At 52.5% G+C, this 16,171-nt stretch overlaps 1 protein-coding gene across 6 annotated transcripts in view; it reads right to left on the reverse strand.

Moving 5' to 3' along the window:
- The window catches only part of CACNA1I (calcium voltage-gated channel subunit alpha1 I), a 159,152-nt gene that overhangs the window by 83,855 nt on the left and 59,126 nt on the right, over positions 1-16,171 (reverse strand). For all 6 annotated transcript variants that reach the window (XM_074391037.1, XM_074391038.1, XM_039463219.2 and 3 more), the window contains 2 exons: positions 5,442-5,553; positions 3,619-3,752 (listed from right to left, as the gene is read on the reverse strand). In XM_074391037.1, coding sequence (XP_074247138.1) covers positions 3,619-3,752; positions 5,442-5,553 — 246 coding nt within the window. The remainder of the gene's footprint in view (positions 1-3,618; positions 3,753-5,441; positions 5,554-16,171) is intronic.

The following is a 16,171-nucleotide window of genomic DNA, read 5'->3' on the forward strand; positions in this document are numbered from 1 at the left end:
TACATACATTGCATGTCAGCCCCACGCTCAGCCCTCCCTGATCTCCCAAGGATGCTAGCCTGCAGACCTAGCGTCATCCAGCCTCCATCTCCAGGACCAAGAGAACATGTCAAACTGAGACCTCGCCATGATGCCGAAGCTAGGCAGCTCCTCGCCCTGCTCAGCTTAGAGCCTCGTCGTCTTTATTTCTAAATACGAGCAGACAGGAAAGAATTGATAAGCAATACAGAAGGTTTCAAGTCAAAAGGGCAGCGTGGGGGTGCCCAAGGGAGGCAGACAGTGGAGCCAGCAGAACAAATGACTTCCTGGAAACAAGAGTTAGGAAAAAGTATCCTAGAACTTGGAAATATGGTAAAAAGAGGGCACTATTTCTCACAATGTCATTTCACACATAATTTAACAGGCCATTTAAATATTATTTCACTATCCAGGGGGAATATACCTTTGTTTGGTTCACAGTTTCCTATTCACTAAAGGTCTGGATGCTGTGAAATTATATATTAACTTGTAGATTTTTATCTGGCAGAGATCTTTGTGATTTCTGCCCAAAAGAAAAGATAACCCCAAAAGTTATGGTTTATTACCCTGTAGGTCATTAACCAGCTTAGACTGCAACCTCAATTTCTTCCTGCATTCTTTCTCCAATGTCTGTTTTCCTAATTCTGCTGATTACCATCTGCTGAGTTCCTACTCTTTACGAAGCTGGATAAATTTGCCATATATGTTGATTCCAAGATTTGTGTAAGGGTTACTTTTTTTTTTTTTTACCTTTTCAGAAATTATACTTTGACACGGGTTTACTTCCAGAATCATGAGAAGACTTTTAAGAAGCCTAATTAGTATATAAGGAGATTCAGGTGAGTAATGTATCCATAAAATAAGAACAGGCATCCGTAAAACAAGAACAGGAACAAGGTGCTCTGAAAAACAAGAAGTGTTCTTGGGAATTAAAAAGACACCGAGGAAATGAATTATTCCACAGGGACAGTAATAGGGGAAGGGACATTGCTGAAAAGCCCACTTGTGATTCAGAAGCCCAAGTCAAAGAATTATCTCATATTACAGACAAAATCTGTGAAAGAAAAGAGGAAAGGCATGGAGAAAAGATAGAGGACAGACACATCCATATAACGCAAATTCCAGAAAGAAAGAGCAGAGAATAATGGGCCATAGAGATGGAAGAACTTTCTTCTGAGATGAAGAAAAGCGTGAGGTTTTTTTTGTTGTTGTTTTTTGTTTTTTTGAGACAGGGTCTCGCTTTGTTGACAACTATAGTCCAATGCCACAATCACTGCTCACTGCAGCCTCAACCTACTTGGCTCAAGGAATTCTCTTGCCTCAGCCTCCTGAGTAGCTGGGACTACAGGTGTGCACCACCACACCAACTAATTTTTTTGGTTTTTGTAGAGATGGGGTCTCACTGTACTGCCCAGGCTGGTCTCAAACTCCTGGGCTCAAATAATCCTCTTGCCTCGACCTCCCAAAGTGCTGGGATTACAGGAGTGAGCCACTGCACATGGCCAAAAGCACCAGTCTTGAGTTCTCTAAGGTCTCACTTAGATCTGCCCTAGAGAAAGGTCTGATTCTGAAAGTAAAGAGAAAAGTCCACAAGCTTCTAGTCCAGAAAAAGCAGGTCATCTTCCAAGAAAGAGGAACCAGACCTGTACTGGACTCACCTACACTACTATAGAGTAGGTTTGAATGGCAGGATATGTGCAGGGTTCTCACTGTAGAACAGCATAAATAACTGTCCTCCACACTCAAAGATCAGAGGAATACATGTTTGAACAGACAAGATTGAAAAATAACACTATCCAAATATCTTTTCTTTAAAATCTACTTAAGGATGTTCTCCAGCCAAACCAGAATGACAATAAGAATGAAGAACGTGACTAAGAGTGGGATACAGTGCTCAGGAAACCAGAGTAGCTTCCATTGAGGTCTAAGTGACTGAATGCAGTGACTGAGAGAAGATGCTGAGAGGCCAGATACAGTGGCTCACACCTGTAATCCCAGCACTTTGGGAGGCTGATAGCTTGAACCCAAGAGTTCAAGACCAGCCTGGGCAACATAGTGAGAAAAGAAAAGCAAGAAAATCTGGGGGAAAAAATGTCTCTATAAAAAAAGAAAAGAAAAATTAGCCAAGGTTGGTAGCACATGCCTGTAGTCCCAGCTACTCAAGAGGCTGAGGTAGGAGGATCCATTGAACCTGGGAGGTCAAGGCTGTACTGAGCTGTGATTGCACCACTGCACTCCAACCTGGGTGACAGGGTAATAACTTGTCTCAGAAAAATTGAAGGAAGGAAGGGAGGGAGGGAAGGAGGGAGGGAGGGAAAAAAAGAAAAAGAAGGGAAGAAAGAAAGAAGAAAAGAGAAGGAAAGAAAGTAAGAAAGAGAGAGGGAAGGAAGGAAGGAAGAGAAAGAGAGAGAAAAAAAGAGAGAGGGAGGGAGGGAGGAGGGGGAAGAGAAGGAGGTGGGAGAAGGAAAGGGAGGCAGTGAGGGGAGGGAAAGCAAGCTTAGAAGTAGTGTAACTTTTTTTAAACCCTAGTGAAACAAATCACCTCACTTCATAATGTATCTGTGGAATTTAGCAGATCCTTGGTGGGATTCTCATGCCCTGATTGCCCGTCTCAGCCATTTGTCTACTGAATTGATAGGTCACACCTCCTCGATGGCATTCTACACACAAGGTCACACACATACACTGACACACACACTCATACATCTCTCTTGCACACATGCTTACAGTCTCTCACCTTTTCCTCTCTCCCCTGCCCTAATGACCCATCCCTGGGCATGGTTAACGCCTCCTCATCCTTCAGCTCTCTGGCATCACCTCCTCAAGAAGCCCTCAAGCCCCCAAGTCCCCAGCTTGGCTCAGTCGGGCTCTGGCATAAAATGCGCTCAGTAAACCACACACTTTGCCCAGCACCTTGGTCCCCATGTGGGAAGGCACACCCACTGGCATAGCGGTGGGTGCCTCCCTGAGACAGGAGTGGAAAGGACAAGGCCTGGCTTGCTCTCCTCCTTGCCCCCAGCAGCTAGGACAGCACCAACACCGGGAAGCAGCTTGTCGGTGGATGAATGCATGGATGAGTTTGATCCCAGGAAAGCAGGCACAAGGCCCAGAGCAGGGTCCGAGATGCTCCAGATGGGCTCAGCTGTCACCAGGCCTGTCCCTGATGGCAGCTTGTGTCTTGGTAGAAATAACCTCAGTCTGGAGTCAGAAAGTGCTTACGCCTGTGCTTGGTCTCTGGCGTGATGAGCGATCCAGGACAGTAATCCTACCAGCTAGCATTTATTGGGTGCTCATTTTGACGCAGCTACTATTATTATTCCCCTTTTCAGATGAGGAAATGAAAGCTTAGAGAGGTTCAGTGACTTTCTCAAGGTCGGATCGTTCATTAGCATAAACACACCAGTATTCGCTGGAGGTGCTGAAAGACACACAAGCTAGGAAGGGAGGAAAGAACGACTGTCTATCCATCACTCCTCCCAGCTCCGGGGGTCCAGGAGGGTCCCACACATCACCATAAAGCTTCATCACCATCACCAAGAAGCCCTGGGTTCTCTAAATTCTATCTGGCCGAGGCTGGGACCTGCCTGACAGGCTACCTACCCTGCCATGACGATGAAGAAATCCAGGCGGTTCCACGTGTCCCCGAGGTAGCACTTCTTGCCAAAAATGCCCAGGGCCACCATCTTGAGCACCATCTCCATGGCGAAGAAGATGAAGATGAAGTCATCAAAGACCTGCAGAGGCAGGAGGAGGGAAGCAAGGGACAGGGTGAGGCTGCAGAGCGGGGCCCAGGATTTGGATCCACAGTGTGAGGTGGGGACACAGCATGGAGGCAAAGGGCCTGGGAAACACCCGGAAACTCCTCCTGGGCAGGAGGAGAACCTCAGCGATCCCGGTCCAACGCAGGCATTTCGCAGATGAGGAGACTGTGACCTGGAGAGGGGAATGAGTTTGCCCAAGATCATACAGCCCATTCTATCTGTGCTCTAAGCCTGGGAACAGATAGAAGAGCCCCAGATGGGGGTGGGGTGAGGGGCCAGCCCATATTCTCCCTAATAATTATAAAGCACTGGCTACACACTTGACCCCCATTCTCTCTCCTGACCCCATGGGTCCATCTTACAGATGAGAAAATAGAGACTCAGAGAGGTTAAGCAACTTGCCCCAGGTCACATAGCAGATAAGTGGCACAACCAGGATTGAAACTCCGGTGGATCTGATCCCAAAGCCCCCATGGAAGAAGCTGTCTCAAAGTAGCCCTCAGGCACAGGCCTCAGTGTGGCCTTCCTCTGCTCACAAAGGAGACTCAGTGAGATTATGCTTCTTGAGGGCAGGGCCTGGGTGGAATTCCTCTTCCCAGGATTAGTGAGGTCTGCAATTGCAAGTTGACAAAACAGGTGCCACACACCTACAGTGTGCCAAGCCTAGGCCAGTGGTGAGGACACAGAGGTGTGTGCTCAGTGAACTCGCCATGAGGCTAGCCAGGTCTAGCTTGCCTGGGACCTGGAGCTGCTGAGGAGCTTGTTACCCACGTAGACCCCAGACCCACCCAGAGATTCTGCTTCAGCAGGTCTGAGATGGGGCCAGGGGTCTGGATTTTTACCAGGTACCCTGGGAGACTCCGTGGCCCAGTGCTGCCTGGGAGCTACTGAGTCCTAGAGAAACCCAGAGGCAGAAAGCAATTCCTCCCAGGAGGAATCTGGCTTTTCCGGGGAGAGGCATTGAGTGTTTCCACATCTGTAAAATAGGTACAACGCTAACACCTGCCCTACCTGTACACCTGCCCTGGGCAGGATATGTCAGCTACTAAAGGTCAAGTCCTACCCCAGAACCTGGGGAGATAACGGAATGTGAAACCAGAGACCCGTTACTAAAGGGCATCTAGGGCGGGGCGTGAACTCGGCTTCTAGTCCAAGAGTACGGGGGAGGAAGTGCAGCTTATAGGCAGAGGAGCGTCGGGGTCACTGTGCTTTACAGGTATGCAGTGAGGGGCGCAGGAGGAGGCTGGTGGGGGCGCCCGGGTGAGAGAAGATTGAGGCCTGGACTAAGGCAGAGGCCCCAAGGTGGAGAGGAGAGATGAGGAGAGAGCATCACGAATGGTAATAGGTAAGATCAGTTCGGAGTGAGGAAGGATGGGTCAGCCAAATGAGAGCCGCTGGTGGTGGGGACCTGGCTGAGTTCAGCAGCGCCGGGTAGGGCAGCGCAGGATGGGGAGGAGCAAGGAGCAGGGGCGGGGAGTGGAGTAGAGTGGGCGGGGCACAGGCCAGGACAGGGCGCGGGGTGTGGAATGGGCGGGGCACAGGTCAGGACCAGGATGCTGGGGACGGGGCATGGGACGGGGTGTGGAGTGGGCGGGGCATAGGCCAGTGCCTGGAGAATAGTAACAGGGCAGGGCTGGCAGTGGGGCGGGAGGGCCGGCTCACCTGCAGGATCTTGCAGCGGTCGGACAGGCAGTCCATGTCGTCGCACGGCTGGTACATGCCAAGTGTCACGCAGTTCAGCAGGATCACCAGCATGCTGACACATTCAAACCACGTGCACACCAAGTCAAGGACAATGCAGCAGGTGGGACCGTGGCATAGGGGCTGGGGCGCACCCTAGAGTGTAATACCCCCAACCCACCACACACACAGGCATACACCCCATTCCTTATTCTTCTCCCTCAGGGCGCCATCCCCGAAATAGCTCAAAGCCCATGGAGCCCACGTGCCCCCATCACCACAGACATGGCCACATGCGCCAAACCCACCAGGCCCCCACCTGCAGGACCCCACTCCTTGCCCCAGCCTGAGATCTCCCATCAGGCCCAGGGAAGGGAGAGGTTTCCAGAAGCCTGGCTGACAGGGAACTCTGGGCTATCCCAGCATCTCCACCCCAACCACCACCCTCTGACTGCCACTGCCTCCCTTCTATGACCACCTTTCCGTTTCCTGACCCATGGTCCCCCATCTCTGCCAAGACCTGGGTCTGGAGCCTGCAGAGGGCCCTCCAGTGGGGCTGAGATTGGCTGGATGGCCCTGTCCTTCTCTCCTCACCCACTGCCAGGGTTAGGGCTCAGTTAGGGTTCATTGCCTAACTCTGAAACACCGGCACTTAGCCCAGCCCTGGCCTGCACCACGTAGGATGGAGATGGACCCCCTCAGGCCTGGCCAGGTAGAAGGTCTCCTGTGGTGAACCCGGCCCTGGCAAGGCACGAGCTTGCAGCTGGAGTGAGTGGGCTCCCCTCCCGCATCCAGCCGGACGGCTCTCCTCACCACAGCTGAGAGGCCCTCCACGAATGCCCTCCTCCCTCCCTCCCCAGCCAACTCCTGCCCATCCTTAGAACACAGTCCACAGTGTCCAGTCCCCCCACCCTCAATCCTCCCAGTCACAGGGCCAGGGAGGTCAGGGCTCAAGGACCTCAGGGCTGTGTTACTTCCAGCCCCTGCATGTCATACCAATGAGAAAGCTGAGCCTGCTGAGGTCTCCTGAACTGGGATCTCCAGTTGACTGAGTCCCGCGGCCTCAGAAAATCCGTGCTTACTTGAAAAGAGGCAACCCAGAGAGAAATGGACTTGAGCCACACACCATGAATGACTGAAGTCAGACACCCAGGGGAACTTCCAGACCACGCAGCTGGACTGACCTTAGAGGCAATGACGAGTTGGGAGTAGGTTCTCCTTCTCTAAGAGGACAAATGCTAATAGAACTCCCCACACCCTGCCTGCCACGAAACCCCCTTTCCTCCCCCAGAAACTGAGTGTCAGGAAACACAAAAGCAGCTCTCATACAGTAAAAGCAGCAAACAGGACAAGCCAGGGGCACTGCATCTGAACTCCAGTCCCAACATGACTGGCTCTGCAGTCTTTGGCAAGCACCTTCGGTCTCTGAATCTGGATGTCCTCCATCGGATGACAAGGAGCCTCCCCACTAGCCCCCCCGGGTCTCCTCTGGCCCCTCCAGACCACCCTCCCTGCAGGAGCAGTGAGCAGTTAAAAACATTCATGAGACCACTTCCCTCTCTGGTGCAAAACCCTGCCCTGGCTGCTGGGCTCTCTCAGCACAAACTTTGAAGCCCTCACCTGGCCTGTAGGGCCCCACCCCCGCCCCGTCTCCCTCTGCCCTGGCTTCCCTGGCTCCTGCTGCTCCTCAGACACACAGTGAGTGACATCAAGACACTCCGCTTCAGGCCCTTTGCCTGTACTGGTCCCCCACTTCAAGGGCTGAGCCTCCAGCTTCATAGCCACCTCCTCTGAGAAGTCCCCACCCAACCTCATCACGGCCAGCGGCCGCACACCCTCTTCACACCCTGCCACTGTCTTGCTAACATGCTCATTGACTCTGCCACTACTCTAATCCACATCCCAAGAGGGACAGGGACTTTACCCTAACATTCAAGTAGGTGCTCAATTCACATCTGTTGGATGGACAGATATGACTGTCCCTTATTATCTGCCATGTCAGTTACATATGGTCCACCGTGGCCCAAAATTAGGTAAGTGCAGTAAAATAAGAGATTTTGAGAGAGAGAAAGAGGGAGACCACATTCACATAACTTTGATTATCGTACATGATTCTAATTGTTCTTTTAAAAAAAATTTTTTTTGAGATGGAGTTTTCCTCTTATTGCCCAGGCTGGAGTGCAATGGCGAGATCCCAGCTCACTGCAACCTTCACTTCCGGGGTTCAAGTGATTCTCCTGCCTCAGCCTCCCGAGTAGCTGGGATTACAGGCACCTGCCACCACGCCCAGCTAATTTTTTGTATTTTTAGTGGAGACGGGGTTTCACCATGTTGGCCAGGCTGGTCTTAAACTCCTGACCTCAGGTGATCCACCTGCCTCGGCCTCCCAAAGTGCTGGGATGACAGACGTGAGCCACCGTGTCCAGCCTAATTGTTCTATTTTATTATTGATTGCTGCTCATCTCTTACACTGCCTGATTTATAAATTAAACTTTATCCAGGTATGCAGGCATAGGAAAAAAAATAGAAATAAATAAATATAGGGTTCCGTGCTGTCTGTGGCTTCAGGCGTCCACTGAGGGTCTTGGAACGTGTCCCCGTGGATAAGAGGAGTACTAGTGGAAATCTCTATGGCAACTTCCAGGGACTATCTCCAGGCAAACCCTTTACCCCTCCATTTCAACTCTTGCCCTTAGCTGGGATGTAGCCACACCCAACAAACTCCTGGTGGGACCCCACCCAGTCAGGAGTGGGAGCTGCAACCTGGTTTCCATGGCAACAGCCTCCCTCCCATCCCCAGCCTTGCCCACTTTGGGATGCTGTCTTCTGGCCTCTCCTCAGCTCCTCCCAGCCCCAGCCCTGCTCCTTCCTGTCCCCTCACCCCACTGCCACTCTCCCGACATAGCCTGTAATTAATTTCAGTCACTGCCACAGCCCCCTTTGAGCCTGAGCCTGTCTCAGGCAGCAGCTTCATCAATAATTAACTTTTTTGAAGTTCAAACATTCTAATTACCAGAGAACATCCCCCATCCCCCTCGCCTTCCCCCTGTTCCTGTCTCAGGCTCTCTCCTTCCAGCCCCATCCTCTTCTCCCTCTACCCTTTCTGCTAGTTTCAGCCTCAAAGTGCCCTTAGCAGGTGTCTCCTGGGAGTCTGGCACCCCTGCTCCCTCGTCAATAGGGCCCTGAGCAGTGGCTATCAGCAGGCCCATTTTACAGATAAGGAAGGCTGAGACATGGGGGGAATTGGAGGCCTCTCCTGGGCTGCACAGCTAGGAAGCACTGGAGCAGAGACTCACACCGGTCCTGCTGGATTCCAACGCCAACACTGTCCTCTGTGAAGTACGGCCGTCTCTGCCCATGGCTCTCCTTCCTCCCCTGAGGTCTCTCAGCCCATCTTCAGTGTCTCTCTGCAGGACCCTGACCCAGCGCCCCCTGTATCCCCCAGCTCTGTTCTCTGCCCCTCCAATCTGCCCCATACAATAACCAGGCACTTGCTGTGTGCCCAACACAACTTGAGCATTTTGCAAGTGTTATCTCATTTAATCCTCACAGCTCTATTATAAGCCCCATTTACAAATACGGAAACCCAAACACAAAAGGGAAACAGATTGGCCCAAGGTCACCAGCTGGAAAAGAGCAGAGCTGAGACATAAAACCTCAGGCTGGAGGCTTTTCCTGCCTCCAAGCTGTTTTTCCACTGCTAATCGGCCTGGAACACACTCTGCTGATGCCGCTCTCCTGCTCAGGAACCTCCTATGGCTCCCCATCACCCGCCCAACCTTTCTGGTCTTACTGCTCACTGGCCTTAGCACGCACTGAACTCCTCACTGTCCCCAAACACACCCTCTGCCTGCACTTCTCCTTTCCTCCATCTCTCCAGCAGGCAGACTCTTTCAGAGCCCAGTTCTCAGGTCACCTCTTCTTGAAGCTTCCCCGGATGTGCCTCTCACCCCTCACAAGGCAGTGGCTCAGCCTTCTCTCTGGAACCCCTCCCACCTGCCTTGGCTGGCGTGTACCACGGTAATGAATTTGGCAATAACTCTGGCGACTGTGTGCCAGGCACATGTCCCTAGGAGGGACATGACCTCTGCTCTCACAATCCCCTGGGGGCTGATGAGGAACAGGCCTGGAGAGCTGACACCACTCACCCAAGGTCACCCAGGCCCCAAGCAGCCCAAATTGACTCGCGACAGTGCCGGCAGCCGCTGCACAGCGCTGCCCCTGTGGCTCATCTAACTCTCCCACTGCCCTGGGTCCCCCAGGAGGCAGATGGAATGACTTTCATCCCTGGGCTGCTCAACTTCAGAAATTCAGCGATGGACGATCTCAGCCCTTGCCCAGAGGTGCCCGGGGAAATCCCAGATGGCACAGCTTGGGCCCCTTCCAAGAGCCCAGGAGGCTCAGAAGTCAGGCCAGAACTGGCATCGCTGCCTGTGGTTCTTGACACACTCCCCACTGGCTCAGGGATCAAAGGCACAAGCCCTCCTTGAAGTTAAACCAGACAGTGCAGCGTGGGGTAGGAGGGCGGCAGGAGGAAGTCAAGGTCTCCAGCTCGAGCCACTCTGCCACCCGGCCCAACGCCTCATGCTTCCACCGTGAGTCACAAGTGTTGAGGAACTCTCTGAGAACACAGGCAAGTGAAGCCATGAGGTTCTGGGACAACCTGAAGGAAGTGGGAGGCCCAAAGGACAGTGCAGGACTTCCAGGTGATAGAGCGGGCAGGGCTGGAGTGCTACTGCCACGAGATCAGGGAGTCTTCAATGGCTCCCAACTGCCTCTCACAGCGAGGCTCAAACCACCCCCAACTGTCATCTGAGGTCGTGCAGTTGGGACCCTGACGCCTCGCCTGCTTCACCCCCCCGGGCCGTCACCGCGGTGTGGTGACCTTTGCCACAGAGCAGCCCTGCCAGCATCGTTAGAGAGCAACTGACCCAATCCCTCATTGCAGTGATGGAAAACAGAGGGGCTGGAGCCTGTCCCAGCTCCACAGCGAGCTCAGAGCAGAAGTGGCACTCAGACAACAGACTCCCCACCCACGGGGGTCCCCTAGCCACAGTCCATTTTCAAACACATACCAAAACCCTCCGCGTTTCCCCACACACTTACACGCCGTCACTTTAAACTGATTATATCCCTGACGGGCAGCCCCGAGCGCCTTTGAGGAACACAGATGGAGAAACAGATCAATGGCGATGCAATCCATCGTGTTTCTTGGCAGGCAAAACGGTCCCAAGCATGCAGGCCTGGGGGAGAAGCACACTCAGGGTCCTTGGGTGCTACTGCAGAGACCCCCAGCATCTCAGCACAGGCTGGGATCTCAGCCCCACTTCCCACTCATGTCACCCCTGCATCACACCTCTCAAAGTCTTCAGAACTGGAGTCTCAGAGCTGAGCAGGGGCAATAAACGTGCTTATATTGGGTGCCTGCTGTGTGCCAGGCACCAGCCTACCAATGGTAATAATGGTGACAATCGTGAACACTTCTTCAGTGTCCCTGAGTGTCTGTTTGCCAAGGAGCCTCCTAATCAAACAACATGCATGGTCAAGTGCAGTGGCTTATGCCTGTGAGCCCAGCACTTTGGTGGGGCCAGGGCAAGTGGATCACCTGAGGTCAGGAGTTCAAGACCAGCCTAGCCAATACGGTGAAACGCTGACTCTACTAAAAGTACAAAAAATTAGCTGGGCATGGTGGTGGGCACCTGTAATCCCAGCTACTCAGGAGGCTGAGGCAGAAGAATCACTTGAACCTGGGAAGTGGAGGTTGCAGTGAGCTGAGATCGCGCCACTGTACTCCAGCATGGGTGACAGAGTGAAACACCATCTCAAAAACAAATAAATAAAAGAGGCTGGGCACAGTGGTTCATGCCTGTATTCCCAGCACTTTGGGAGGCTCAAGCAACAGATCACGAGGTCAGGAGATCAAGATCATCCTGGCTAACATGGTGAAATCCTGTCTCTCCTAAAAATACAAAAATCAGCCGGGTGTGGTGATGTGCACCTGTAGTCCCAGCTACCTGGAAGGCTGAAGCAGGAGAATTGCTTGAACCCAGAAGGTGGAGGTCGCAGTGAGTCAAGATCTTGCCACTGCACTCCAGGCTGGGTGACACAGTGAGACTCTGTCTCAAAAAAAAGAAAAAAGAAAAGAAGAGATGCTAGTATGGCCCCTTTGATTGATGTCTGTCCTGCAACATGCTGAATCTTCACCCACAGCCTTTTGTAAAGAATCCAGGCTGAATGTGATGGCTCACATCTGTAATCCCAGCACTTTGGGAGGTCAAGGCAGGAGGATCACTTGAGCCCAGGAGTTTGAGACCAACCTGGGCAACATAGTTAGACCTCATATCAGGAAAAAAAATTTCTCTCTTTTTTTTTAGACAGAGTTTCACTCTGTTGTTCAGGCTGGAGTGCAGTGGCTCCATCTTGACTCATTACAACCTCCGCCTCCCAGGTTCAAGTGATTCTCCTGCCTCAGCCTCCCAAGTAGCTGAGATTACCAGCCCCCACCACCACACCCAATTAATTTTTTAAATATTTTTAGTAGAGATGGGGTTTCACCATGTTAGCCAGGCTGGTCTCGAACTCCCGACCTCAGGCAATTTGCCTGCCTCAGCCTCCCAAAGTGCTGGGATTACAGGTGTGAGCCACCACGCCCGGCCAAAAATATATTTTTTTAATTAGCCAGTTCTGCTGGTGGCACCTGTAGTCTCAGTTACATGGAAGATTGAGATGGAAGGATCGCTTGAGTCCAGTAGGTGAAGATGGCTGTGAACCAAGATCAAGCCACTTCACTCCAGCCTGAGCAACAGAGAAAGATCCTATCTCAAAAAAAACAAAAATAAAGAAGAATCTGTCAACTAATTCAGGCTTAGCAGTGAGCAGGGTCACCCTTCAACAATCAGCAAAGTTCCCCCAAACTGGCTGATACTACTGTTATCCCCACTTTACAGAAAAGAAAGTTAAGGCTACCAGAGCTGGTTCCAGGGTCACTCGGGTGGTATGTGGCAGGGACAGGATCTGCACCATCTCTCGCTGGCTGCAAATTCCACGTTCTCATCCACATATCCCTCCGTCATAGGGCTCAGTGTCTGCGGTGCAAGGGAGCCTCAACTGAGCTGGGTTTAGTGGAATACTTGCTCTTCATTCCTACCCACACTGTCTCCCTCTCAGGCTCCCAGCCAGGCAAGGGGAAGTGGAGCCTCGGTCAGTGGTGAGCTCAGCCAGCAGCCCGTCTGGCTGGGTCCCTGCTGGGAGCCCAGGCCTGTGTTGTTTCCAGTGGAGTCAGGAAGAGGGGTGTTCCAGCCCCTGCTGTGGTTCAGAAGGAAGGAGCTATCTGTAGGAAGAAGGGGAGGGGAAGCCAGCAAGGGCATATTTGTCTCAAGCTGCCCCAGCTGGGAGGAGCCTGAGCCGGATCAAAACCTGGCTAAGCCAGATCATAACCACATCACACCCTGGTGGCCACCAAGGCCTGAGAAGGTCAGGACGTGGACTAAGGGGATAGGGTCACCAGGGAAGCTACTATGCTGGGCTCCCTCAAACCTGCCGGTTCCCAGCTAGATGAGCAGCAGTGTGGAGGGGCAGTGCCTGGCGCCCGGGGAAGGCCCTGCAGGGCAGCCTCCTCTCCAGGAGCCAAGCCAGAGGCCTGCACGGTTACCATGGTGACCACCACCCCCCTTCTGCAGGCCCAGACGACAATCAGTTTCTGTGATTTGGGGGGCTCTGGGAGGCTGGTGGGGGCGGGAGTGCTGGGTTTGGCGGGGGTGGCCAAGTTTGTTTTTATTTTTGTCAAATCTAAAATCTGATCCATTTCCCAGGGTGCATTTCAGTTGTCTAAATAAATCAGGTGGAGGAAGGGGGCTGGGGGCTCCATCCTCCGGGAACAGGGAGGCAGGGAAGGTGGTCCAGCACCTACACAGGGTGTCCCTCCCCCGCTAGTCCCCAGTGAACCCAAGGGAGGGGAGGGCAGTCCTCAGGCCCTCCAGGGCTGAGGTTCCAGATCCCAGTTCTTGGGCCAGCTCCATGCTCCTCTGAGGCCAGGCCCACAAGCATCCATGGACCATCTGCTTTATATGCGGCCTGTGCCTCAGGGTGCTAAGATGAACCAGGCTTAGCTCCTTCCCTGATGGTGCCCATGTGCATCCAGGACCAACCGTGCTGTGTGACTGCGTGGCATGTGTTCCAGCCATAGTGGCCACCATTTTGAACAGCAGCTACTGCAGAGCCTGGACTTTTAGGAGGACACATTCATTCATTCATTCGTTTATTCATTCATTGAATAAATGAATGAACTTGATCATTCATTGAAAGATCATTGACTGATCTTTACAGGCCACAACCACTCTGGAAGGCCACTCAGCAGTTTCTACTAAAACCAAACATCGGCCCACACAAGGACCCAGCGGGGTCACTCCTGGGTGCATACCCAGGGGAAATGCTAACATAGCCGGCAAAAAGCCACGTCCCAGCACAGGCATGGCTGCGTTATCAGTAACAGCCCCCACCTGGGATAACACAGGTGTCATCAGCAGAAGAATGGGGTAAGGTGGTGGTTTTCAACCAGGGATGATTTTGTCCCCTAGGGGACATCTGGCCATGTCTGGAGACATTTTTGATTGTCATACTTGAGGGGATAGGACACTGGCCTCTAATGGGTGGAGACCAGGGATGTAGCTAAACACCCTACAATACACAGGATGGCCCCACAACAAAGAATCATCCAGCTCAAAATGTCAAGTGCCACTCATGAGAAGCCCACATGGAGTACTACTCAGCCATGAAAAGGACAAGCGACTGAAACACACACAGCATGGAGGGATCGCTGCTGGAAAACAGAAGCCAGGCACAGCAGAGCAAAAACGCACAAATCCAGTTACACAAAGTTAAGAGCCAGGAGAAGCCAATCTATAGTGAAGGAGGTTAGAATAGTGGTAACACTGGGGAGTATCCAGGGCGGGTGGGGGACAGGGAAGCTTTGGGACTGGAGATGTTCTTCTTGACCTGAGTGGTGGTCCCAGGAGAGGACTCACATGAAAATGCCTTGAACTGCACACTGGGATTTGTGAGCTCAACTTGTACATTTAACCTCAATAAAAAATAAAACAGCTGAGTGCAGTGGCATGCACTTGTGGTCCCAGTTACTTGGGAGGCTAAAGCAGGAGGATCACTTAAGCCCAGGAGTTCAAGGCTGTAGTGAGCTATGATGGCACCACTGCACTCCAGCCTGGGTGATAGAGCAAGACTCTGTCTCAAAAAAAAGAAAGAAAGAAAGAAAAATTAAAAAATAAAGAGCAACTGCTTTAAGGAAAAACAAAAATGCAACTATTAAAAAACCACAATCAGCTGGCACAGTGGTTTACACCTATAATCCCAGCACTTTGGGAGGCCAAGGCGGGCAGATCACATGAGGCCCAAAGTTCAAGGCCAGCCTGATCAACATGGTGAAACGCCATCTCTAATCAAAATACAAAAAATTAGCCAGGGGTGGTGCCACATGCCTATGGTCCCAGCTACTCCAGAAGCTGAGGCAGAATTGCTTAAATCCAGGAGGTGGAGGTTGCAGTGAGCTGAGATGGTGCCACTGCACTCCAGCAATTCTCCTGCCTCAGCCACCCAAGTAGCTGGGACTACAGGCATGTGCCACCATATCCAGCCTGGGCGACAGAGCAAGACTCTATCTCAAAAAATCATCATCATCATCAATAAACCACAGGCACCTGCTAGGGCACTTGCTGTTGCCAAACTCCACAGGAATCGTCACAACAGCCTGCGGGGGTAGGCATCATCTCTGTTCCTCAGCCTTGCCCAAGGCCACAGCTAGTGAGGGACAGAGCCGGGATTCAAACCTCACACCCTCCTGTCTTCTAATGCTCCTTCAAGTCTTGTTCCACCTGTGGCCACAACTGCCTCGGAAACAGGCATGGCAGATATTATTACACCCCACTCGTAATTCATTTTCATGGCTATGAAAATGAAGCCCCAGAGAGGACAGCACTTGCCCCAGATGACACAGTGGTAGAGCTGAGACAGAAAGCTGCTCCATAAAATTAACAGACCTGCCAGGCAGGTGGTCCTAGGCCTCCCTCCACTTACACACCTCCAGCGACGGGGAGCTCCCCACATGACAAATGGCATGACTGGCTCTATTTCTAAGCTACGGCATCTCAGTGCATTGAGATCCTTTGCAGAAGGGGACAAAGGAGTGAGCCCTTCCTTGTTCCTGGCCCAGCCCCACTTCTTGGAATCCCCATTGTAGAAGAATTCATTGGATGTGGCCAATGTCTTTGATTTCCAGATACCCAGCAAGCTTCAGTACCCAGTGCAGCCAGCGGAGTAGGGGAGGCAATGGCAGAAAACAAAGGCTGCACTTGGGGTGAGAAGCCAGGGTGGAAGGTCCACAGGAAGGACGCTGTAGCCAGAGAGACTTGCCAGACACCGCTGCTTCCATCACTGCCGAAGAGAAGGGCCAGGCAGGCCCCTGGGAGCCAGGGTCCCACTGTCTGTGGGCTGACCCAGCCTCGGGAGCCCAACCACACAGAAGGTGTGTGGGCAGGAAGCCTTCGTTGACTCCTGGCCAGGGGCTGCAGACGCCTCCTCTGGGCCCTTGCAGTGCCTGGGATGCCCCTCTTCCTCCAAGCAACCATTGAACTGAGAGGGTGAGAGCTTGACCAACGTGGATGACACCCTCTTCCGGCCTCCCTAGGGACCTGTCCCCCATC

This window comes from Saimiri boliviensis, chromosome 21 (assembly GCF_048565385.1).
Source record: "Saimiri boliviensis isolate mSaiBol1 chromosome 21, mSaiBol1.pri, whole genome shotgun sequence".
Lineage (NCBI taxonomy): Eukaryota > Metazoa > Chordata > Mammalia > Primates > Cebidae > Saimiri > Saimiri boliviensis.